Source organism: Haemorhous mexicanus, chromosome 14 (assembly GCF_027477595.1).
Source record: "Haemorhous mexicanus isolate bHaeMex1 chromosome 14, bHaeMex1.pri, whole genome shotgun sequence".
In the NCBI taxonomy this organism is placed as follows: Eukaryota; Metazoa; Chordata; class Aves; order Passeriformes; family Fringillidae; genus Haemorhous; species Haemorhous mexicanus.
The window spans coordinates 2,765,015-2,790,132 of record NC_082354.1 but is presented as its reverse complement, the minus strand read 5'-3'; the positions used below and the strand labels follow the sequence as shown (position 1 = coordinate 2,790,132).

General features: G+C 48.9%; 1 protein-coding gene across 2 annotated transcripts in view; it reads right to left on the bottom strand.

Moving 5' to 3' along the window:
• Window positions 1–25,118, bottom strand: part of LOC132333958 (vascular endothelial growth factor receptor kdr-like) — a 126,241-nt gene that overhangs the window by 87,579 nt on the left and 13,544 nt on the right. For both annotated transcript variants that reach the window (XM_059859565.1, XM_059859566.1), the window contains exons 2-3: window positions 4,997–5,093; window positions 1,218–1,420 (exon numbers count right to left, since the gene is read on the bottom strand). In XM_059859565.1, coding sequence (XP_059715548.1) covers window positions 1,218–1,420; window positions 4,997–5,093 — 300 coding nt within the window. The remainder of the gene's footprint in view (window positions 1–1,217; window positions 1,421–4,996; window positions 5,094–25,118) is intronic.

Genomic DNA, 25,118 nt, shown 5'->3' with positions numbered 1-25,118 from the left:
GGGTAAAAAGGGACTGTTTTTAACAGGCAGGAAAGTGTCACCCACATGAATTGAGCAGGTGTGTTCACCTGGAGGTGCAAAAGCTGAATTTAGCCTTGTGGGCATATCAGAGTCCCCTGGGAGATGGAAATCACTTCTTGTGTTGCTTCACCATCATTGGCAACACCCCGAGACACTGAGTCAGAGCTGACAGCAAAGATTTGTGTTTTCTGGAGGTGTAGGTTTGCAGCTCTCTTCAAATACCATCAGATAAACTCACTGCCTCTGCAGCATTTGTGTTAGAGGATTCAAAGAACCACAATTAAGCTTTTACCAGGAAAATGAAATTAATTCATTCATGTGATTATTTGTGGGGAAGCGAATCCTGAGCCTATCCAACACCAGAGGAGTTCGTGTCATCTCCTATTCAAGGCACTAAAAGTCAGCTCCTTCATCTGAGGAGTCACAATCTCAGCTTGGAAGATCCAAGATGATTCAGTGTTTAGTAATGCATTTGTCAAGTAGATTTGAAAAAAACTCAGCATTTGGGGGGAATATTCTAACAAAAATTCCCATTATTGGAATGGTGGTTCAATAGGTTGCATTCACTTAATCACAGAGGACCATGCTCCTCTGAAGTTCCTGCTTCCATTAATTCCTGGAACTGAACTCAATGATTCTGAAATGTGGGGGAGAGGCAGCTCAAAGGGAACAAAAATGAGCAATGGGACACTTTTTATAGTAAAATATATCCAGTGCAGTCACCCAGCTCTGCTAGGAATGTCTCACAGATATAAGGACAAATGTGTAGGAGGGGAGGAATTACAAAGCATCTTGCTGGGAAGGTCCATGCCTGGGGAGGAAGGGAAAGAGAGAGGGCTTGGGCATTCAGGATGAATCTTTGGAAAAGCACTATGACAGCAAAGTCCTGTAGGACTGAAGAATTTAGTCTTAAAAGGAAAGGATGTTAAAGGAAGTATCTGTTACTTAGGCCACTAAACTGATGGGACAATCCAGCTTTCGAGTCCTGGAACTGAACAGGATGGGTAATCTCTGGTTCTCACATCCATGTCCCTGAGAATTCAGCTGCCATGAAAACCCAGATACATCTGGTCTGTTCAGAGTGTCAGACCTGCTGCTTCCTCCTGGGCCAGCAGACAGGTGGAAGCCCCTGCACTGCTGGTTCTGCCTCACGAGGCTCCCAGAGCTCAACACCATTTAAAAAGCAGAATTCTTACCTTTGACAAAGACATAGATCCTGGTCGTGAGAACCTGGTGCTCGGGGGGGCTGTTGAGGGCACAGCTGAGGTAGCCAGTGTCGTTGGCCGTGGCTCTCCTGAGGACAAGCTGGCTGCAGCCCAGCCCGAGGACATCGCGGCAGCTGCTCACATGCACCCGCTGCTTGTCCTCCCTCAGCTGCCAGCTCACAGATGGGGCTCCCCTGCCAGCACAACACATCCAAGTTACACAGTATTCAGGCAAAACTGGGGCTTCTTCCTGGCCAGTCATTCCCAGTGCTCCTACTCTTGTCATTCCCAAAAAAATTGTAAAGGTCGCTGAGTGTTTGCACCTCCACCCATCAGAAATTGAAGTGGATCACCCCACACTGTTCCTCAGACATTCCTGAAATACTCCCTGGGAACTGCAGCAAGCTCCTGGAGAAAAGTTTAATTTCTCTTCTAACACACTGCCTGAACAAGAGTTTGTTGTTATAACACTGTATTTTAGCCACTTCAAACATTACAAAGCATCAGATGAAATTATATGTTTGTTCAAGGAGGAGGATTTTGCATATTTTAACAGCTAAATTAATGTATATTTTCTTGCACTGAGGCTGCATGGAGAGAGGAGGATATTTATGTAATTTTACATCACCTTTCTTGCTTAATCAGCAGTGACTCAGTCTTGATTTTTGTGAAGGGCCTGAAACTAATCAGGTTACAAATCTGGGAATAACTGCTCAGGACACATTTTTTCCAATTCCCCTTGTGACAGCAGCCAGAACATCAAGCCAGGAGGGCAGAGGATGAGACATTCGCCGCACTTGACCCCTCCGCTGCCGGATCTCCGAGCACAGCTCATGAAAAATGCAATTCCATGGAGTTCAGGACAAAAAGCAGGGCCTGGGTGTCACCTGCTGCAGGACCCAGAGCTCCCAGCTGATCTAAGTCACAGCTCGATGTGCTGGAAGCATCAGGCCATGGCAGCAGGAGCTCCTGGAGCTCCCTTTGAGGGCTCTGGGAATGGACCAGAGCTACCACACAGGCCAGAGATGAAGATGATGGTGTTTTTTGTAGCAAACTGGTTTTTAGTGTGGAAACTGGAAGGTTGGGAGTTACTCTCCTGTGGATTTTCCTGGGGAAGAAGTTGGTGCTGGAGAGAGGGAGTTGTGTGTGTGTTTGCACTCTTCCCAAGAACAGGGGGGTGGCTCTCCCTTCTCACCCAGAATTCCCACTGGCATTTGCTGGGCTGAGGAAGGAGTGAGAACCCCTGGACTTCCCCAGCTCGGTGCTGCCAGGGAGAAATCCAGTCCAGACATGCTGACCCAGGACTGAGATGCCAATGCCCAAAGTGTGTATCTGTGTGAAATTCCCAGTTAGCCAAAGAGTTCCAGTGGCCTGCAGGGGTGCAGTAGGTGCAGTCAGAGCCCATTTGCCAGGACATCCAGTGACTTCCACAAACATCCTCTTGGCTCTCGTTCCTGCCCGTCCCTCTGTCGCCTTCCTGGAGAGGAGGCAGACGTGGAGCTCTTGAGGTTATTCCCAGCACCAGGCTGACGGGAGCACTGGCAAAAGGGGGAATATCCTCTCTGCTGAGCAGCCTCGCCCTTGTTCTTGGATGTTCTGGTGGCTTGGACAGCCCCACCCCACGTCAGAACAGCTTCCCATTGTCCTTCCGAGCACCCAGAGCTCTGGCCCACCCTACCAACGTCACTGGTGACTCCAGGACTGGGATTGCTGGCCAGGAATAGGGAACAGAGCCACTTCACACGGAGACACAGCTCCCAGAACTTCACCATGTCCCTGCCCCTCGTCACCCACATCCCTCTGGTGTCCATCCAGTTCTACTCTGGTGGCTCTGCAGGCCAGCACTGGGATTTCACACCTATGCTTCCTTAAATCTTTCTCCCTCTAAATACATTATTCTGGTGGAAGGTGAAGCCTTTGGCTGTTGCTTTGGGATTTTCACACGTGTGCCAGAGGGGAGTGGCAGCAGCAGCTTTAGCCCCACTACCACAAACCAGGAAATCTTGGCCAAGAACCTCAAAAGCCTGAAGTTGAAGGGAGAATGGATATTCCTACAGACCTGCTGGAGCTGCTGCCCTGTGCTGTGCCCCACCCAGCACAAATGCCCCTGGAAGCACAGAGAATTCCAGAGCTCCCCCAGGCTAGGAGCTAACCTGTGGGTGTGGCAGAGGAGGCAGGAGGGCAGACATCTCCAGAGGGGCTGATCCAGGGAATCTTGCATTCAGAAACCACACTTTCCTTCTCTTCCCAGGTTTTGAATCACCTGAGCCAAGGAGCTGAAGTGCTCTGGGCCCTGGTCCCATGTTACACTCCATGCTCCCACCTTTTGTGTTTCTCAGACCTGTCATGGGGATTTCTTGCTTTGCATCCATAAAGCAATGTGGGACTGAAGTGCTCATAACTCTTTCAATTATTTATTGGTGATACGAGAAAAGTCGGGTGGTCTTCCAGATTAAAAAGATGGAGGATGGAGAACTGCTGGGAAATGCTGATTTAATTGGCCTGGGGCACCCGAGGGACTTCGAGTCCACACAGGTTTTATGGAGAGCACCACTGAGATGTTAAAGGACTGCTTAGACTTTATTGCCATCATGTTTGCTGTTTGCCAAGCTAAAAATACCACTGGAAGGTTATTCTGACCTCCTAAGCCACATGGCAAGCTGGAGGGATTTGGAAAAAAGCTGCCTCACACTCCAGAAGACATCCCAAATTTACACAGTCTGAGCCCATTCACCTTTCACTGTAACAAAGAATTAAATAGTCTGGGACAAAAATCAGAAGGGATGTGTCAGCGAAACCTAAAGCTTAGATTCATCTTCTCACTGCTTTTTTTTCCTGTTTTCAGCAACTTCTGTTGCAGGAAACCATCCAGGTAGTGGCGCCAGCCAAGGGAACCTTGCAAGAAGGTGTAAAATCCATATGTGTGTGTGAGAGAGAGAGAAATTGTGAGAGTTTGTGTTACCTTGGGCTTTTTTTTCCTATAACACTCTCAGAGAAAAAACTGAGAAACATCCTCTGGCAGTACTGAAGTGTAAAAATCCCACTCAGAACAAGTAACACCTCCATCCATCTCAGTCTGAGGCCTTTTGTGGGGCCCAGCAGCTGCTGCGTGTTCTGGCACAGGAGAGTGCTCTGGGTTTGCTCCTTCCTCGTGTGTCAGCTGTATCCGTGTTCCCAGAGCATCCTCTCCCTCTCAGCACCAAAATCCTGCTGGTCCTTGCATGGCTGGTGGCACACATTGTGCCAGGACAGTGGCACTGCTGTGATTTACAACAGCAGCACTTTGGTTTTTCACATGTCCTGGTTAAATTTGATTTAAAGAACATGTTTAAACTGGCTGGATGTACACACACTGACTGTTTCTTATTTAAGTGTCTGTGATGGGCTAGGTGGCAGTTCCTGGTGATCTTTGTTGTTTCCTCAAGGACAGGGAGCAAAGGAGTGATTTTAGCTGCAGGGGAGCTGAATCTGCCCCTATTTCAGGGAGGATTTCCAGCCATGTCCTCAAGCACAGCACATCCCGCTCCCATGAGCTCTCCCCTGTGCTGACTCAGGGCTTTGCTTGGGCCCCTGAACAGCACAACACAAAGAACTTGGCCAAGCTGACCCCAGACTCTCCTCCCTGCTCTGTCACAGCCCATCCAACTCCCTCCACACAGCCCCAGCTCCCAGCTGGCCAAGCATCAGGCTCTGCTCTGTCCTGGAGCTGTGCTGGGCCAAACCAATCAACACAAGGACAAAAATCCAGCATTTTTTGGAGCAGTCCTTACCAGCATTTTATTTTTAGGGTGTCTCCTGGTGAGATGACGATTTGGTCCATGGAAATGCTCAGCCTTGGTTTTTTAAGAAGCTCTTCCTCAGCGAGACCTGACCCAAAAAAAGGAAGAAACCATCATTAGTTTAGACAGGCTATTCAGTGGTGTCAAAGCAGCACAATGCACTCGAGGCAAACTCTTTGTTTTGTAAATAGTTCCTAATTTGGGGGCCCACACAGTGCTGCATTTATCCTTGGCCAGGAGATGCCCTCAGTTTGTTTTTGTTTCCTTTATTCCTCATTTTCTTTTCTGACACCAAGCACCTGCATTTGTGCCAGCAGTGTTTTCAGCCAGCTTTATTACTGAATTATTGCAGATTTAGGAGAACAGATCTGTGTCAAAAGGATTTTGCACACATATAAAAATGGAAGGAGTCAGGTCCTTGGGAAAAAATTTGATGGGTGAGCTCATACATTAAATTTTAATTAATGGGAGAAGAGAAAACAATAATTCTGGGGAGCAGCTCTGTGGAGCACCTGTGATGTTAAAGGCAAATTGAAAACCTGGTGTTTCCTAAATTACCATTCCCAAATCCTGCATCTGAGCTGAACCCCAGGTTCGGTGGGCACTGTGGTTGGGGTAATGCTCTCCAGGGAATCTGTGATTTTCTCAGGTCTCTGATGACCAGGGGCATTAATGACAGCAGTGACAAAGGTCTCTCTCATCATCTCCTGGCCCAGGAAATGCCTCCTGCCTGTGGAACTGTCCCCAGGGACAATCTGAGTGTTCATCTACAATGAGACAATGTTCAGAAAGTGAAACTGAGAAGAACCAGAAGTGGAGGTTGGCCAGGCTGGTTGCTTTGTCCAAATTCAAACTAACATAATCAAGGAGAGGAGAAACCAGGCTCTGATAAGAATCTCTACTTCCAAAGCTCTGACATTAAAGCCCTGTTTTCTTTCCCCTCCTGCTCTTCAAATGTCTCTCTTCTCCTGTGCCTCGAAGTCAATAAGGCAGAAATCCTCACTGGGCTCCCAGCACGGGCATTATTTGAAGCAGACAGGGAGATAACATATCTGGCAGAAAGAGAAACACTAGGCTTTAACTTTTCAACTGCATGAAGAAGTGATTTTCCTGCCCCCACGTTTCTACTCTCATCTCTGAGCTGCTTGATTTCAGTAAATTGCTCTCTGCCTGGCATCAGTGTGGGCAGTGACTCACTCCCACTTTGGAGTCTCTGGCTTCTTCCAGGAGCTCTTGGAGCTCCCATCAGGAACTCTGCAGATGCCAAGTAACCTCATGGCACCACAGAGTCCTTCAGAGGGGATCCTGCCCAGACACCGTGGTGCTGGACTGCCCTTGGAGCCCCTGACCCTCCCTACAGACCCTGGCTGAGACTTTGAACCAGTGCTGGCCTCCAGAGACAGATCCAGCCCACTCCCCCTGCTCTGGCACTGCTGCTCCATCTCCAAGGTCCTTGGAGTCTGGCCAACCCCAGCTCCCTCCAGTGGCTCTGTGTGACATTATTTAGCACCTCCAAGCTGCCATTCCATGGAATGCTGGGCAAGCAGAGCAGCTGGGGGCTCCAGCTCTGCTGTTCCCATTTATTTGGGAAGCACTGCCATTCCTCAACAGCCTCAGGATGGCACACACAGGGAGCAGCATCACATTGAGCTGAGCACCAACAGAAAAAGCCCCAAACTCTGCAGGAGGAGCCACTGCCAGGCAAGCCCATCCTTGCTCTTGGCTCCAAGGCCCCTCTGGTTTCCAGGCAGAGCCAGTTCCCACTGGGAATGGGCTGAGCTTGGCACAGGTTCTTTCATGGTGCTGAGGCATTTCACAGCCCCCTCAGACTGACTGTGCTGAGCTTTGCAAAAATGCTCCAGGATATGGCCAACAGCTTCCAATTTGTCTGTCAGATGCCATGAATTTGCCAGCTGGGGGGGTTGGGGTCCCTGTAGCTCTCCCAGGACACTGCTCCTCCCAGGATCTGCTCTGGGCTGTTGATGCTGTGACTTCAGCTAGGACTTAGAAAATCCTGGTGTTTGAAACAAAATTATTTCTCTCCTCTTGTGCCTTCAGTTATTCTTAAGGCTTAGGGGGGGCTCAGCTGGTGCCTCTGGATTGTAGCTCTCATGAGCAAGTGTGGCACTGTCAGAGGGTCTGGCACTGTCAGAGCCTGAGCTCTGCTCTGACTGCAGAGTCTTTGGGCTTTCACACCATTTGACACCATTCTTTCAAAGAGAAAGAAAAGTATTTTTCAATTATTCTGGTTTTGCTTCTGAGTTACTTCTTGCCCAAAGTTTATTTTGGCTTTGGGAGCTGAAGAGCAGAATAAACAAAGTGGAATTTCAGTGCTTTTCTACTCCACAGAGGACAGGAGGAGAATTCCTGTGCCACACACATCTGGTCCCTGCTGGCAGGTGACTGAGGGTTTATATAAACAGCCTGTGCCCCTTCTGCCACACCACTGCTGAGTGGGCTGGGAAAAGACAGAGAGAGTCATGGGGGCAAGGTCAGGCTGTGCTAAGGCAGAACACCTAATGCCAAACTGGCAGAGTGAGACCTCACAATATTCCTCAGCTCCTCTGGTCCCTTTTAGGGCTAGACTTGACTTTTAGGAGGCAAAGCTGGGGACAGCCCCAGGGTGTGTTGGGTGAGGAGGATGGATCTGCTCCACTTTCATATTTGCTGTCTGTGTTTGAGGAGATTCATGCCTTTATGAAGGTGTTAGGATGCTGCAAGGGAGAATCAAGCACATTCCTGGCAGTGCACACACTCTTTTCCACAGCTCTGCTACCCAGCCTTTGTCCCTAAAGCCAGGACCCACAGCCTGCCCAGGGTGGGGTGGGAGACCTGCTGGGCTGGTCCTGCTGAAGCTGAAGTGCTCTGATCGCACTGCTCAAATTCCAATGCCCAGGCCTAAGAGAACATTGTCCTCTCCTCCCTGATAAATAATTTTGGTCCTGCTCTAGGGCTACAAGGGACATAAAATTAAAAGCAAGCCATCATTACTGTGTCATGACCATGGCAAAGCTCCCTGGGAGAGCCACATAAGAGTCCTGGGTGCCACAGCTATCCCTGCCATCCCCTGTGGAGCTGACCCTGCTCTGGGTGTGCTGCTGGTGCAGCATCCATGCCCTGGCATGGTTTGGGATGAGGTGCTGGAGTGACAATCCTGCAGGTCTGGCAGAGGGGGTCTCAGCAGCACATCACCTGTGGAAGCCATGGGGGAAGGACAGGCTGCTCAGGGGAGGGACACCTCAGGCTCCTCACTCCCTGCTCTGCCTTGGCTGTTGCCAGCACACGTTGGCTCCAGCAAGACAAGAGCAGCACCTCCAGCCTGGAGATGCCCCTGGAAAGAGCCCAGGTGAGGACAGAGCCTCTTCCCAGAGCCTCACTGCTCCATTTCTGACTCTGGGAGTTCATTCCTACCTCCAGTTCAGGCTTTAACATTCTGCTCTCGGCAGTGAAAACCGCAAACACAGCACAACCACAAATCCTCGGGAGCCAAATGTGAAAGGTTGACTGATACATTATCCAGGGGAGAAAAATGTATTGAAAACTGCTTTTCCTGGGATAATCTGATTTTGCAGCATGGCCAACATTAAACACGGGAGGCTCCCCAGGCAGAGGGTAATGGGTGACCTCCCTCACCTCTCTGTCAGATGGTTTCCAACTCCATCTCACTTGGCACAGGGAGATCCCTCCCACGCACAGCCTGATGCTCCATACTGGGCCAGCAGTGAGTGTGGATTAAAAGTATTTTAATCTCTGTTCCTAATTGTGACAGCCTTCCTCCAGGCACCCTCTGGGCACTGCAGCTCTCCCTGGCTGAGCCCTCACAGATGGTTGTGAGCCTGGCTGTGCCTGGGTGTGGCTCAGTGACAGCTCAGGCAGTGTGATCGCTGATTAAGGATCCGGGGATCCCTTCTGGCCACAGGGAGAGCTAGGGGAGCAGAGCCCCCACAGCCTCTGCTTCAGATGACAAGGAAATCACTGCTGGGCAGAACAGAGTGCTGGCAGCAAAACCAGGCAGGTTAGAGCAGGGATGGCACGAGGGCTTGGGCACACAACAGCTTTGTGCACATGGGTGAGCTCCATGGACTGCTCACGTGTGTAAAGTCACTCCTGTGCAGAGAGCTGGGCCCAGGGCACCTCAGGGCCCCTTGGAAGGGACTGGGAGTCAGAGTTTGGAGCTGATTTGAGTCAGGGAAGGAGGGTGACAGATGCACAGCGTTGAAAATCTGTTTTGTCATTGCTGAGGATGCTCCTGTGAGCTGTGCTTGCCTGGCAGAGCCTGGACCAGAAGCTCCAGGAGCCCTCTGGAACACGGGAGCTGTCCAGATACCACACCCTGCCCTGGTGACCAGTGGGAGGTGACCACCAGTGACTGGGGTGGTGCAGAGGCAGAGCTGTCCCCTGCCCTCCTCCCAGGAAAACCTGGGCAAGGCAGACCCTCCAAACAGCTCAGTCCCTGCTGCAGAAATGACACCCAGGGAAGGACAGTGTTCTCCCCTCCCAGCTGCCAGGGCACCTCATCCCCAGCACAGCGTGAGCACACCTCGAAATGAGCAGGTGCCCCTTTCAAAGGGCATTTTCATGCTTCTGTCCCCAAGGAAATCTATTTTTGTTGGAATTGGAGAGCTCAGGGATTCACTGAAAAGCCATGTATGTTTAAACCAATGGCCTGTAATCATTTTAGGATTTATTTCAAGGTTACCCCCATTAAAAGAGAAGGCACCACAGCACTGCCAGTATTATTGGATCACAAGCCTTGCAATATTTGGTGTTTTTATTAAGTCTTCAGCTCCTGGAATCAGCTTTCACTTGTTACACTCAAGTGGTTTTCTATTATTTTTAAAGGTTTAAAAAGACAGTAGCAAATAACTAAAGAGACCCATCTCCATCCCTCTTTTTGTTGTGAATTGGGACATAGGATTTTTGATTCTCCTAGACTGTAATGAAATGTTTTGTGCTCTCTATGCACAATGCAAGATCTTCTAAATGAAATGTTATTGCTGCCACTGACTTTCCCAGCAGAGGGGAAAGGAGGCTCTTGTGGGGAAGGTCTTGGCTGTAAGTCAGAGAAAAAAACTCCCAATTTTTGTCTTTTCTGCTGGCTGCTGAGTTCTGCATCGAGGCACTGATGGGAGCTAAGTCAATGCAGAGGGCAAAGGCCCCCGTGATGGGCTGCAGGTGGGGAATGTGTGGGTCAGAACTGCTTGAGGAAAACTTCCCCTCTAGACCTAATGTGGTTTGAGTGCCTCTCTCCCATTTCCTGTGCTCAGGGGGCTGCTTTGGGTCAGGTTATTTGCTCTCTCAATTCTCCATATGTCTTTTGAGGATAATAATTTGTCAGTGAAGTTTTAAACCCTTCTTTTTTTTCCTGTGTATCTCCACTGTGCTAAACCACTTTTCCTAGAGGAGAAGGAGGTGAGAAGGGGTTCAGCCTCTCACCACCTCTGGCCAGGACTCTCTCCCTTGCCTGCTATTCCAGCTGAACTATTTTTAAGGAAAATGGTTCATCAGCTTTTAAAGATTTTCTATTTCCTTTGTTTGTTTGAGGGGAATGGTTACTAGAAGCCTCTCTTCCTGTGGTTTTCCATGTCAAAATAACCAGGAATCCCCCAGGGTGGCTCTGCCGTGTGTGGGCACAGAGCTGAGAACCTCCAGGCCAGAGCCAAAGCTTCCCTTCCTACAGAAGCTGAAGAAGTTCATCCAAAATTAAATTAGCAATCACAAACTCATCAGGAGACATGGCAAAGGTTCCTTCAGGATATTCAAATGCAAGTGTTAACCCAAGAGTATCTCTGGCAAAGCAACAGGATTCCTGTTTCCATTAATTTTCCCAGCCAGGGAAGGCAGGATTTGCTCAGCTGAGTCAAGAGAGAGGGGAGAAGTTCCCACCAATTCCTCAGTGCCTGCTGGAAATGAAAGTTGTGTGTGGCTCAGCCAGAGGCAGCAGTTGGGGTGTAAATGATCCAAAGTGACAACATTAGTCTGGAGTAGGGAGATGTCAACAACAGCACAGTAAAAACAACTGCTAAGTGGAGAAAGTGTTTGGAGATAAGATAAGGCTTTGGCCCAGCTTTTGGGATTTGTTCTTACAAGGCTTTTCCTCAGCCACAGATGCATCAGCATTTCCTGCTGAGTTGGCACAGGGTCACCCTGGTTTCCTCCTGCAATCAGCAAGGCCACCTGATTGCTCTGGGTGCTGACACACAAACCCTGTGACCTTTCCTTGGCTTTTCTGCAATCCAGACATCACCTTTGGGGCTCACCTGCACCTGCTGCAAGGCAGCCCCTGGAGTTACAATGCCACGGCCTTTCCTGGCTGTCTGTGATCTAGATCGCTGGATCAGCTGCAGATTTATGGGGAGGGGTCACAGAAAGCAGCTCCAGGTCAAAATTGTTTGGTCTTGGGCAGTGGCAGCTCATTAATCAGGGCCATTGTTTTCCCTCTGACACCACAGAGAGTCCCAAGGAGTGCCAGGGATGTCACCAGCCCGTGCTGCTGGTGAGCTGGGGACTGAGGGGACATGTCCTCACTTTGGGACTGGCTGATAAGCCAGGAACTCGGATCTACATGGAAAATAAACATGAAATCTGGGAAAGGAGGTGGCAACATCTGCAATCATCTGCCAGGCACTCAAGCACAATTTGAAGTATTTAGGAAATGTGGTAATCTCATGTTGATGGAAAAAAGGCTGGGAATGTTGTTATTTCTTGATCCAAATTATGGCAATTCCTCTGGGAAAGAGAAGACCTGGCACATCTCCATGATTAGGAAATATGCAGACCCAGTGGGAACAAGATGCACCAAAAAAGGAGCCCTAAAGACTCTAGGGGGAAACAAAAAAAAATCCAAAAATGTGAGGTATGAAGCTGTCTTTGCCTCTTCCCCCAGCATGGTCTCCTGAGAAAAGCTGGAGGGCTGCAGATCAGTGTTTCCAATGATTCTCAGACAGGATTACTTCATCAGCGCTCCAGACATAGCTTTCCTTCCTCCTCTGGCCATCTCCAGGACAGGGCACATTCCTCAGGCAAAGCTGGGAGTCAGGAGGAGTGAGGGCACCCAGGGGGCTGTGGGATGACACCTCCTGGGGAGCAGCCCTGGCCAGAGCTGGACCCAGCTCTCTGTGCTGCCTTTGGGTCACCCTGTGCTCCCCCTGCCAACCCCAGCCCTTCACCTCCTCCCAGGTGACTCAGGGAGCACTTCCTGCACTCCAGAGCTATTCCAGCATCTCTCTGGAAGTGAACCCAGCCAGGATTTCTTCCCTTTCTCCAGAGCACTGGGTAGGAAAACAGGAAGGTGGAGGGCTTGCTCAGAAGGGGGAGTGGAGGGACAGCACCAACTTCTGCTCCCTGTGACAGGGACAGGACCCAGGGAATGGCTGGAGATGTGCCAGGGCAGTTTTAGGTTGGAGATGAGGAAAGGTTTTCACCCAGAGGGTGCTGGCACTGCCCAGGGAATGGGCAGGGTCCCAAGGCTGCCAGAGCTCCAGGAGAGTTTGGTCAATCAAGGTGGGATTGTTGGGGGTCTGTGGCTTGGACTGGATGATCCTTGTAGGTCCCTTCCATCTCAGGATACTCTGTGATCAATCTCTGCCTCCTCTGGGCTCCTTCCAGGCTTCTCTGTGTCCCTGTGCCATCTCAGAATTGTCCCCCCAGGTGAACTCCTGGTGGTTTATGTGAGTATGGATGGATAGAGCTGGAGGTTTTTATGGCTTGTCAGCCCAGCTGTTCCTCACAGCTACAGACACCAGACCTGGGCCAAGCTGTGGTTCCAGCTTGTCCAAACCCTGCACTGAGCTGCCTTTAAGCTAATCAGAACCCCTCTCTGCAGGCAATTTGTATGTGGTGAGTAGTTACTTTGGATGCTGAGGAAGGAACACTTGAAAACACTTCTAGTTTAATTACTTTGTTATTTTGAGGAGGATCATCAGATCTGCTCATTTAGCAAAGGTGACAGGTGAGGCTGAGGAGTCATCAGCTGTAACTCATGGGCTTCATGTGTGCAGCACTAAACACTGTGCTCACCCACATCAATGGGATTGGATTTGGCACCTCTGGAAATTTCTCTCAAACTTATTTGTTTTGTACAGCTGCAAATAATGAAAGCAATTGTTGGGCTGACTCAGTTCCAAGAACTATTCCCCAACCTACTCATGTACACAGAGAGGATCAGTCACTCTTGAAATCTATCCTGAGATGAGCCAGCTCCTCCCATGCAAAAACAAGCAGTAAATCTCTATTGATTCACCAGTGATTTCTCTCCTGGTCCTACCCAGTTTCCCTCTTTACACTGGAGTTTTTAGCCTGGAATAAAGGGCTTGCCTACACTTTGGTAAAATGCCCACACTCCGAGGTGGATGTTTTGTTGAGGACAGCAGACTTCTTTAAAGTTAGAGCAGTAGCAGAGAAGTTTTCAACAGGTTTTCTATACACTTTTATGCCTTCTTCATAATTTCCTTTTGAAGTGACAAGAAATCAGATTTAAAAAAACACCAACCCATTCCTTTTCTGTGTGGCTGTGATAAGTTAATATTAATTTTTTCCTTATTAATCACACCACTGCCCAGGTATTGGCAGACTGGGAATGTCTGTGGTGGTTCCTTTACTGTGGTGGCACTTCCCAAAGAAGGGACAAGTTGCACCAGGAGTGGTGAACTGCAGGTGGGACACAGAGAGATTTGAGGCAGGTTTTATCCCCCTGTGAATAAGAAACTGCCTTGTTTCAGTGTTTAGGGGCAATGCAATAACCCAGGCAGGCATCAGCTTCTTACTGAGTCTGGCTGCCAGCAGAGGTCAGGATTGAAACTGGCACCAGAAAATGTTAAGGAGGGATTTCCCTGAGGTTTCCATGCAAGCTGCTGTCAGTGGGGAACTGAAATTTTTGCCAGAGTTCAATGCAACAGTTGGCTTCCCACGTGTGGAAAACGTGTCCTGGTGGTAGAGAGCTGACCCAGTCCCTGACATCTTCAATCAGGACACAACTTCCAACAGTAATTTAGGGCAGCCAGACTTGGTTTAGAATCACAGCTTTGGGGCTTGAAAAGCAACACTTCAATAAATTCACAGCAAACAGATGCAAATGAACTTTTCTCAGGTTAAAGGGATTGGTGAATGAAGTTTCACTGGGCCGCAGCACACAAATTAAAGCACTGCCCAGCATGAACTCCAAATGAAGTCCCACTTGAGGGGTGCTAACTTTGAACTTCTCCTGGCCTGGCTATTTCAGTTCTTAGGACATTCATTTCCAGAGCAGTTTTCCATGTAACATGAGGCAATAGCAGCAAGTGAAACAGTATTTCCAAATACCCAGTCAGCTAAATCCTTGTCCTGTGTGTCAGCTTCTCCTTTGATAATAAAATATGATGGTAATTCATCCTAAGACCAAGGCTTTGGAAAACTGTAACATGGATCCCCTGGAGAGACATTAAAATGGCCAGAGAAGAAGAGAGAGAAGTTACAAAATCCCTGACACCGTGGTTTAGCAAAATGTGTGTTTCTTTGAAAGCATTTTTTGCCAGCACTCATCCTCTGCCTGGATGTATCAGATCAGAAGGATGCTCACTCATGTCCCTCCTCTACCATCTGCAGACTAAATCTGATTCCCAAATTTTTTTCTTGTTCCATCATCCACTTGCACATGAGAGTGTTGGAAACCCTGTAACTACCTGTACCTTATCCTCAAACCCTGGACAGAATGAGCTTTATAAGATCTGGAAAAATAAAATTGAAGCCCAGCAGATGGGAATCGTCAGGAATGGCTCATAAGTGGGCCTTTAGGTGCTACAATAATAAAACTGCTGGAAATGGGAGTGGTTATCAGGAGAGGCTGGAATCATGGCAGGTCTGATATCAAGGGCAATCATTTATCTGCTCCTTCTGTTGGCAAGAGTCTGGGGAGAGGAAAGAAAACCTTCCCAAGGTTGTTCCATCAGCCTGTGTAATTCACCTCCCAAAGGAAGCAGAGTTGCCAGCCCTATCTTTAGGAATGTTTAGAATTAGAGGAGATAAAGTGCTGGGAGATGTCCTTCAGAAAACATTTGCTGGTGCTCCACATGGAACAATCTCTGAGAGCTCCAGCTGCCACATTTGGGAATTCTCTGCTGTCCTGCTGAGTGGCCAAGCAGGGCCTGCCTTGACGTACAGGACCCTTCCCTTTCCAAACTTCTTTGGTGCTCCCTCAAAGGCAGAGTGGATATCTCACCTTTGGACTCTGAAGTGTCCCCAGAGCAGACCTCAGAGAGAACTGGGGATGTTTTCCTAGAAAGGCAAGAGCTGACAGAGGAATTTGGGTGAAGTTTTGCTGAATGACAAGAGGGTGGATTGCAAAGCAACCTCTGACCGTGCTCCAGGGCTAAATCCAACTAGGGATTGACCAGGGAACACCAAATAATTGTGGGAAAGCTGCTCAGAGAGACCCCAGCTTTCCTCAGGCCATGTTCCCTGTGGTTTCCTGCTTGGAGCCTTGCTGGTGTGAGTCCAGCAGTGATCTCTGCTCACTGGAGATGCTGCTGTGTCCCATAGGCAGCAGCACAAACCCTGGTGGAATCTGGGCAATCCCCATTCTCAGGCCTTTATTCCCACTCTCCATCTCTTTCCTCATCCCCAGCCCTCTTTTCTTAGAAAAAAATGAGCCTGCATGGAAAGGCTTCTTTGTAAAGAACATCTGTGTCCTCCTGTGTGATGAATCACTGACCTGCAGAAGGAGCAGGCCAGGGGAAGGCCACGAGAGGGATGGAGCTGAAATCAGAGTGGGGAAGGTGGATGGGCAGGGTGAAGCAGAACAAAAGCCCACCCCTGTTAGCATTGTTGGACCATTTCTCCTGGAGCTATAAATCCAGAAGCAAATGAGCCAGAGCCTCCTGAGGTCAAGTCAATTGATGTGCCACACTAAACAGAGAGGGATTTGAGCAAATACAGGGGTTGGACGTGTCAGGAACATGTGAATGCTCAGTGTCAGTAAAATCTGCTCGGTGGGTAATTACTTTGTTTTCTTAGTTTCTGAGCTCTGCCCATTAAGAAGCAATGGGCTGAAGCTGACTTTGGACTTGACGCCAGAATCTGTTTTCGATCAGCTCCGTGTTCCACTTCTGTCTTTGTGTGCCTGTCTCAGGAGGTTTTCCCTTTTTTTCTGGTTTGTTTTGAAGGATAGCAGGTTGCTATTTTGGGAGACAAGATAAAAGCTGTTTGCTGAGATGGGGAGAGGGAACCTAACCATCTCCTTAAAACCAAGCCCAGTTTCAGTCACATTTCCACAGCCCCGGGCGAGGTTTTGTTACCCTGTGCCTGCAGCCTCCCTGGCCAGCTGGGCCTGACTAGGTCTGGTTTCCTCACTGGTTTGCATTAAGCTGGAAAGTACCAATTGGGCCCGGGGAACTGGCTGCAAATCATTTGGTGAAATCCTTCTTAATGACAAACTCCATCAGGCCATGGAGCAGGGCTTCAATCACTTCCTCAGCCTCCACCGCACTCTTACCCTGACGTGACCCCAACTTCTCCCCTGTTTGTGAGGCTTCTCCACAGCTGTGACATAATGTTTTTGATGGCAGGCTTTGGAGGAATTCTGCTTGTGGCAAAGGAGGAATCTGCTTCGAATTAGCACTGCACATATTTATCAAGTCTGCATAGCATGGCTGCCTGTTGACAAAAATCCCTTCTCCTGTCCCCCGCAGGTTCCCACATGAGCTCACTTGACTCACAAAGGTTTGGAGCTAAAGCAGTTTTTGGTGTCTGGGAGCAGCCCAGAGAAGGGGTGGCAGGTGGGTGAAAGTCCAGGAGTGATGCCCAGAGCCAGGCTGTGTTTTTAGTGCCAGATCCTGCCTTTTGGGTGGATTTGGGGGTGCCCAGACACTTCCAGGACTCCTCTGCCGTGCCTGGAGCCATTCCCTCTCTAACAGGTTGATTGAGTTGCAGCACATCAGTTCCTCATCTGGAAAAACTGTGGCTCGGGGAAGGGGGTTGCACAGTGACCTGGAAACAGCAGATTTGCTTTGTGGGATCCTGATTTTAAAGGTGCTTTACTGCAGCTGCTTCCAAGAAAAGCAAACATTGCCAGGTACCGAGAGCAGCCCCGGGTCACATTAAAGCCACCTACGCCGCTCGGCCAAAGCTGGGCAGGAAATTCTTCTCTCTTCATGTCTAAATATTTAAGGCCTATTTATTTATTTTAATTCCTCTTGTGCATAGGGATAAAAACACAAATCCTTCAAAGGTTTTTCTTATTATGGAAAGCAGCAACAGAAAAAGACTGGTCTAAAAATAGCTGGATATTTAGGGCAGCCCCCGGTAGTGGGAGACAGATCCAGAGCCCAGATTCCACCAAGGAACGTGGTGTCCCCAGCATCCTGCACTTCCATCCCAACAACAAGGTCATGGCATCATTGGGACGGGACCAGAAACACCATCCTGGCTGGAGAAGCTTTCCTGGAAAACTGCTTCTAATCCAGCCACTTCCCATGTAAGATTTTGCCACAACGCCATTTCCTAATGAAGAGCTTTTTTTCCTTTTTTTCTTAAGAAACTCCAAACTGGTTCTGTTTTTAATATTGATTTCAGAGCAGAAACAACCACACCACTGTTTGCTTTTCCTAAAAATCTCACCTCTTCATCCCAAAAGTTTCTTGCAGATCCTATAGACAGACAAAATGTGCAGTTGCCCTTTGAACAGTGAAATTCATTTGGGTGCTGGGTAGTTAACAAAATCAACAAATATTACTCTAAACGTAATTAAATGAGGAGGGTTTGGAGCTCTGTCCTGCCTGTCTCTTGCAGAGGATCCAAAGCTGGTAAGGAATACAGAACTATATGGAAATGACTAAGAAAAATGAGAATGATGAAAGTTCAGTGAGCACTGAATGAAAGCAAAATGAAAACTGGATGTCACCAAGAAAGAAAAATGTCACCATTTGAATTCAGGAGGAGAAAAGCACCAAGGTGAGAGATGAAAGAATAATGCAAATCCATGCAGGCAATTAAATTAAAAAGGTTCCTTCCATCCTGATTCCACACATACAGCCTTGATTTGCTGCACTAAGAATTCAGAGAACTAATCCCAGAAATGAAATCCAGATCTGAGATCCTGCAGAATAAACAAACAGCTTCCCAAGCTAGAGGCAGCCTTTGCTGGGGTTCCTCTTTCAGAGTTCTGCTCCCTCTTGTCTTGATGAACCACTAAAACTTTTGGTGCTGCACATGAATTTTGGCCTGGCAGAGGTGACCTGTACCTCTTAGGGGTTTCTGCATGTGCTGAAGGAAACCAACAGGTTCCTGGTGCCCCTTGCTGAGCACAGGGGTGATTGTGAGGTGTGGCAGGGCAGGAGGGGGAAGAACACACTGCAGGCCAACAGAATTGCTAGAACAGCACATAAAAATGGTTTGAATTTTCCCTGGATGTGCCAGGAGGTTCCAGAGGTGCCTGGATCTGCATGGCCAAGCCAAGCCCAGCCACTGGCACAGCCAACAACAAGCAACACTTGGAGTCAAAGGAACACTCTTGGGTTCCAGCTGGAAAGGGAGGCTCAGCATTTTGTTGCACTCTTAAGCTATCAAAATGTTTATATCAATTGAAAACAAGCTCTTGGGGGAGAGTAAAAAAACAGGGATGAATTTTCAGGCTGAAACCTCAGCTGCCAAATTGTAAAACCCTTGGCTGGAAGGTCTCAGGGTAGAAAGGACTGTGCAGCATTAACTGCATAGCAGTGGTTCAAACAGGAGCCACTGGAATAAAGAGAGCCTTCAGGAAAATTGTGAGGCATTTCTTCTGGGCTCTAGAGCAAGGTCAAAGCATGGAAGCAGCTTTGGGAGGAGAAAAACACTGCTGGAGAGTAAAAAGAGCTGTAGCTCAAGCCCCAGTCCTGCAAAGCTTGTTCACAGGAGCTGCTGTGCTGACATGAACATCTGTGCAGTGGGAAGAGCCCTCTGGGGCCAGGCAGAGGCAGCAGGAAGAGATCCTGACGTGGGGTAATGGCTCTGAAATGAAGGGAAGTTTCCCCCACAATGGCACTGAAATGAAGGGAACTTTCCCTTGCAATGGCTCTGAAATTAAGGGAAGTTTCCCTCACAGTGGCATTGAAATTAAGAAAAGTTTCTCTTGCAATGGCACTGAAATTAAGGGATGTTTCCCCCACAGTAGCACTGAAATTAAGGGATGTTTCCCCCCCAGTGGCACTGAAATTAAAGAACAATTCCTCTGTGATGAAACAGAAACTCTCCCCTGCTCACATCACCAGGGGAGGAAGGACAGCAGATCACTTTTTGTATTCTTAATTCAGTTGAGCTATTTTAAAACTATGAGTCCCCAACCTCAGTATTAGACCTGTTTAGCTTCTTCTAAATCTTTCTAAAAAGGGTCCTGTTTGTTCATTTTTCAGTGTTATTTGGCCTTTGGCCATGAAAATACAGTTTATCTGGTGAGATTTAAAGGATTGTACCAGGATATCAGAAAAGCAGGAATTTGTAGTGAGCAGGGATTTGAAGTGTGAGTGCCCCACACCCCGTGGCAGAAGTGCCAATGTTTGGGTGCAATTCCAGCCTGGCTCCCATCATTTCACTCCTGAGCAAGGACAGATTTTCCCCTGCCCTCCCCAAACTCCCACAGCAGTGACAACCCTGAGTTAACAATGCTGAGCATGACCTGTTTACTGTTTGGAAATGAGTAATTCTCTGCATGATTCATCTCTCACTGTCTTTGTTGTTCCTCAGAGCAGCCATAGAGGAATTTTAGCTGTGGTATTTTATTCCTGCAGCCAACAGGGCAACTTTCTCTTTTCCCCAGTTTCCAGGAGAATGTGGGTGGTTGGAAAGGAGGCACAGAGAAAGAAGGAAAATTTGGCATTTTTCCTTGGAATTCTCCAGTTCTGAAATGATTGGAGCCCTCCTTGTGTTCTGTAGGGACTCCAACCCCTTTGACTCAATCTCTTAAGCCAGTGAGATGCAGTGGGGGCAGAACACAGTCACAGTTTCAACCTCTCCAGCCCTTCCCTGGGGGTTTATTCACCAGTGGAACCAGATCCTCACAGCTCATCCAAACTGGATCTTGAGCTAGAAGCAGCAGTTTGAGCTTGTTGACATTCCCATTTTCCAGGTGGGATTCTCCAGTCTGCTCCCGTGCCTCCCTGTACTGACACGAGGTCCCATTGCAGATGAAAGGGAAAATAATTCAGATATCTGCACTCAAGCAGAAGGCAATGCAAAGCTCATGTAGGAACCTGCCCTCTGCAAACTCCTGCAAAATGCTAATTTCTCTGTTCCACTGCTGATCCCCTAAATGACTGTTTATTGTTGAAGACCTGAATCCTGAGGATTTGGAGAGCTGCAATGTGCAAATCTTTCCCTTTCTCATTAAGCCTGGCTGTAGCTGGGAGGTTTGGGATCTGCAGGCTCTGCTGACCCTCCAGGACAGCCACAGGAATAGGGAGGAAAGGAAGTCCAAATATAAAATCAGCTCAATGTTCTTGTCTCCCTCACCACGGGAGTTATGTTCCTCTCCCTCTGTCTCCACCCAGCTCAGGGCACTTTGGTGAGCCCTCCATGCAAAGGATAAATCCTACGTTGAATGTTTTTTTATTTAAAAAGAGAACAGGATAAAATCTGCAGCTCCAGCTCTTCTGTTTTCTTACAAAAATGCTGACCCCACTCCTGGGCATGACTCAGCACAAGACAGAAAGGTGCCTTGAGCTACAGAACCATTGACTGCCTCGTTCAGGTTCCAAATCCCAGTGAGGCTCCTGGAGGAGCTCACAGCTGTGGGATCCCACCCTCACTGCCCTCCCTGATCCCATTCCAGCCCAGGATGGACACTCAGGGTCCCACAGCATGCAGGGGGAGCTTTGAGAGAAGGGAGGAAGGATCCAGAGTCATCCCAAACCAAACCCATTTCCCCACAGATTCCACCTGTCTCCCACAGGTCCAGGGAGAGCACTCCAGGTGCTGAGATTTGGGGCCCCTCCTTGGAGTTAAATCTACTTTGCTGTGCCATGAGCTGTTCTTCCCAAAGCAGAGCCCAGCTGGCAGCACCTCAAAGCCCTGGGAAGTTTTTGGGGGCAAAGCTTGGAGCAGGTGGATTCCCCCCAGCCATTCCCAGGGATTCATTGTGCACATGCACCCAGCCCCTCTTTCTTCTCCTGCAGTGCTTTCATCTCTGCTGGTTTGAAAGAAACCAGAGGTGGCCCCACCCTGCTGTACAACTGCAGGGCTATTTACCACTTGGGGAGGAAATCCCATGTCACAACCCCTTGGAGCATGAGGAATAATGTCCGGAATTCCTTTATCTGTGACCAGGCCTGCCTCACAGGCTCTTTCCTGTCACTTAAGTGTACACAAAGATATTCTTTTCTTTTGTCAAGGCAAAGGGCCCAGATTTTAATGATGGTTTATTAAAAAAGAAAAGGCTTTGGCAAGACTCACGAACAAACGTTCTCTGACTTTGGGACCTTTTGTTCTTCAAGGTGAAAAGTGACTATAAAGAATAAGGAAAATTGAGTCACTGGTCCTTGCCCTCCATAGTAAATTTGACCTCCTCTGTTTTTACAGTGCCTAAAATTGGGGTCCTGGGCTAATCAGGGAAGTTAAAGTGATAAGCCTCTCTCCGGGGCTGCTCTGCAAGATGACGTTTTCTGAAGTGATCAAAATGACCCTTTGAGCACTGCAGATTTGTACCCTCAGCTCCAAGGTTTCTGTCCGTGCCTTCACACCAAACCCTGCCTGGCTGAAGGTTGTGCTTATCCTGTTATCAGAGGGATGGAGAGAGGGGTGCTGCTGGACACAATCCTGGGGGCAGGGCTCCCTTCCTGAAGGAGTGGATGCAGCACGTGCTGAAATGTCTCCCTGCTCATGGATCCAGCCATTCCCTGCACCTGCCAGGCTCACACTTTGGAAAAGAGGATCAGAGACTCCCAGGAATGGCTGAGCCATCCTCCCAGAGCACCTCTGTGCTGGCAGGACCAGCTGGAATCCCTCAGGGATACCTGCCAGCATCCCAGGCAATACTGGGGCCATTCCCTCCTTCCACAGAACAGTGGAACCACCAGCCTCAGGCCAGAGGGGAGGGAAATCTCCAGCAGGAAACCCCTGGGAGCAAGGAAGTCACAGCAGGAATATTGGCACCAGCTTTCCTAGGGAGGCGGGGGGAGCAGGCAGGGGAGGAATCTTTCCAGGAAAAGAACGTTTGCATCAGATACTTCCAGAAATAAAATATCAGAGAAATGTTCTGAATACTAGCAGCTCTGCCCTGCTTTGCCCCACCAGTCTTTCCATCACTCTTTCAAATCCTTCTCTAAGAAGTGGTGATCCTTCAGTCTGGAGCCCCTGATGCAAAAGGGAGTGCAAGTGCCAACAGGGACCACAGAGCAGCCCCAGGTGATCCCTGGCACCCTCCTGGCACTCTGGTGATGGCAGGAAGCTGCAGCCTTGTTGCAGGACAAATAACTCAGCAGCTGGAGTCTGCTGGCTCTTTATTGCCATTCCTGCAGCACACAGGCAGTGCCAGATGTGCCGTCCTGACTCATGTGCATTGTGTTTGATGTCTCCCTTCAGAACCAGCCTTGGGCTGCATCCAGCAGCTAAACTGCTTTTTGCAGAGATAAATATTTGGGCAAGGCTGTGATTGGCAAGGACCTGTCCCTCCCTCAGCATCCTTCCCAGCTGAAGAGCAGGCACAGATGTTTTCTGCACAGGAGGAACGGCCTGTGCTCTCACTGAGCTGCTGCCACTGAAACAAAGCTCCCAAGGAGGGGGATTTTGGCAGGAGGGGACCTTGCAGGGGCTGGGAGCTGAGAGACACCTGCCAGACACACCTGGGATGTGTCTGGGTGCTGGAGCACAGCAGGAATGAATTACAGCTGCTCTTACCTGTGTGCTGTCAGTGCCCGTGCCCGGGGCACCAGGCAGGCACAGCAGTCACCTCCCACCCTGGCTGCAGGGATGAATCCCACTGCTCCCTGCCTCCTGCAGGGCTGCATGCTGTGGAATACCCTGCATTTGGAGGCCTGGCAGTTGGAAGACTTGATTTGCCTTTGCATATGGGGCACAAAGTGTGTGTGGAGCAGAAAGGACCCATGGTCAGGCAGGGTGTGGAGAGGTGGATCCCTGGGCTCTCCTTGCTTTTGGACAAGCTCACTCGTTTCTTTCTCCACTTCCTGAGTGACCCACGCTCCCTGAAGGGAGCCACAGGCCCCTGGCTTTGCTGCAGGGTGTCCTGAGCAGGGCTCTGTGCTGTGCTGGGACGTCCCCAGTCCCACAGCCCTGGCTGGCCTGTCCTGCCCACCTGGCCAAGGAACTCTGCCAGGGCAGGGAGGATGGGCTGGCTCAGAAATCCTAATCCAGCTGTGAGAACCCAATTCATGCAAATCGAGGTGGATTAGTCCCTTCCATTTCCCTGCTCTGTCACTTTGCAGCTGGTGGCAGTGATTTAAGGCCACTTGACTCAGAACCTGGGCTTTTCCCCCAGCTTTATTTGCCTGACCTTGGTGTTCCAGTCTGCTGCAACGAGGAGATGAAGCCATGTGTGACAAACCATCCAGGCTGGTGTTTGCTGGGATTGGTCACAGATTTTCCTGCCCTGTGTCAAAGGGACCCCAGCAGGGACAATGGCAGTGCTGTCCCAGAAGGAGACACCCCTCCTGTGCAGACATTTCTCTGCAAATTGCCAGAAATTCACTGTGTGCTGGAGAGCTGGGACTGCTGTGCCACACAAGGAGTTGTCAGTGTCACCAGCCCCGTGGCTCTGACAGCACAATCCTGATTTTGGTGCACGTCCCTCAGGGAGCTCACAGGCTGACAGTGCTGAGATCACTCCTAAAGGCAGGCAAGCACCACAAACTCAGCCCAAAATCCCCAAATTTGGGGCAGGGAGGTCAGAAACACCTCCCTGTTTCATATCCTGCCTGTTATCTGCTTTTGAACCAGGTCACGAGAGATCTTTATTCCCAGCAGAGTGGTGCTGGGTTGAAATGTGGAATTTTTCATTAACATTGGCTCTGGCAGATAAAATACTGGCCATGCCAAAGACAACATGCTTGGGAATATGCTGCTCCTGAGCACAAAGATACTGTCCCTCAGCACTGCAGCCCACCCAGCACATGGATTGCCCCAGTGACAAAGAGAATAACAGCCATGGAAGCTGATAATGCCCAGGAATTTTGCTTTTCATATGTATTTCCATCTTCATTAAAGGGCCAGGGTGGCATATTCCAGTGAACACTCATTTTTGGTGTTCCCTTTTCAGTGAGAGAATTTGCTTGGTAGGAGATGAAGCAGTTGCAATTCTATCAATGGGTGCACAGATCAGCTTTTTGACTGTGCAATAATTTGATTATTTTCACATGAAAACAGAAAAGAGACAGAATATTGGTCATGTACAAGCAAGGCAGTGGTTGAAGGAGTGCTGAGGGCTCAGGAGCTTTGCTGGGCTGGTTTCACAGACTTTGCTACAGGATGGGTGAGGAGTTCTGACAACCATTGTGGATAAATCCTGGATAAACCCTGGATAAATCCATCCCTGGCCTGCCCCAAATCCCAGTCCTGACCCTCCTCAGAGCCCAGCTCCAGCACTGACCCCTCCTGGCCTCCCTTTGTTCTGTCCTCCCAAGGTTTTTCATAACAACTGGACACAGAAATGTGTTCTTAAAATAAATACCTAAAGTTCTGCTGCTTGGGAAAAGCAAAACACTCTCCAAGGAGGAACAATGTCCCTTTTTTTCTTTCTTCCCACCCTTCCTCACGACAAAATATTAACAAATATTGATATAAGCATTAAAGCTTTGCTACTGAGCTTTGAGAGGATTTGTAAATGGGTGTCCTGTTTGTGTCTGTGTGTTATTCATCTTTTGTTTTCTGCATGGCCGTGCCCACCCTCTGAGGGTGCAAATCCAAGGGGCTGGGCCCAAAAATGAGCTGGTACTAAAGGTACTCAAGGCTTAGCTGTAGGTTTGGGTAGGTGCAGCTTTTGTAGGGAAACATCCATGGCTGAGAAAGGATAGCAGTAATAATAATAATAATAATAATAATAATAATAATAATAATAATAATAATATTATAATAACAATAATAATAATAAGAAGAAGAAGAAGAAGAAGAAGGAGGAGGAGAAGAAGAAGAAGAAGAAAAAGAAGAAGAAGAAGAAGAA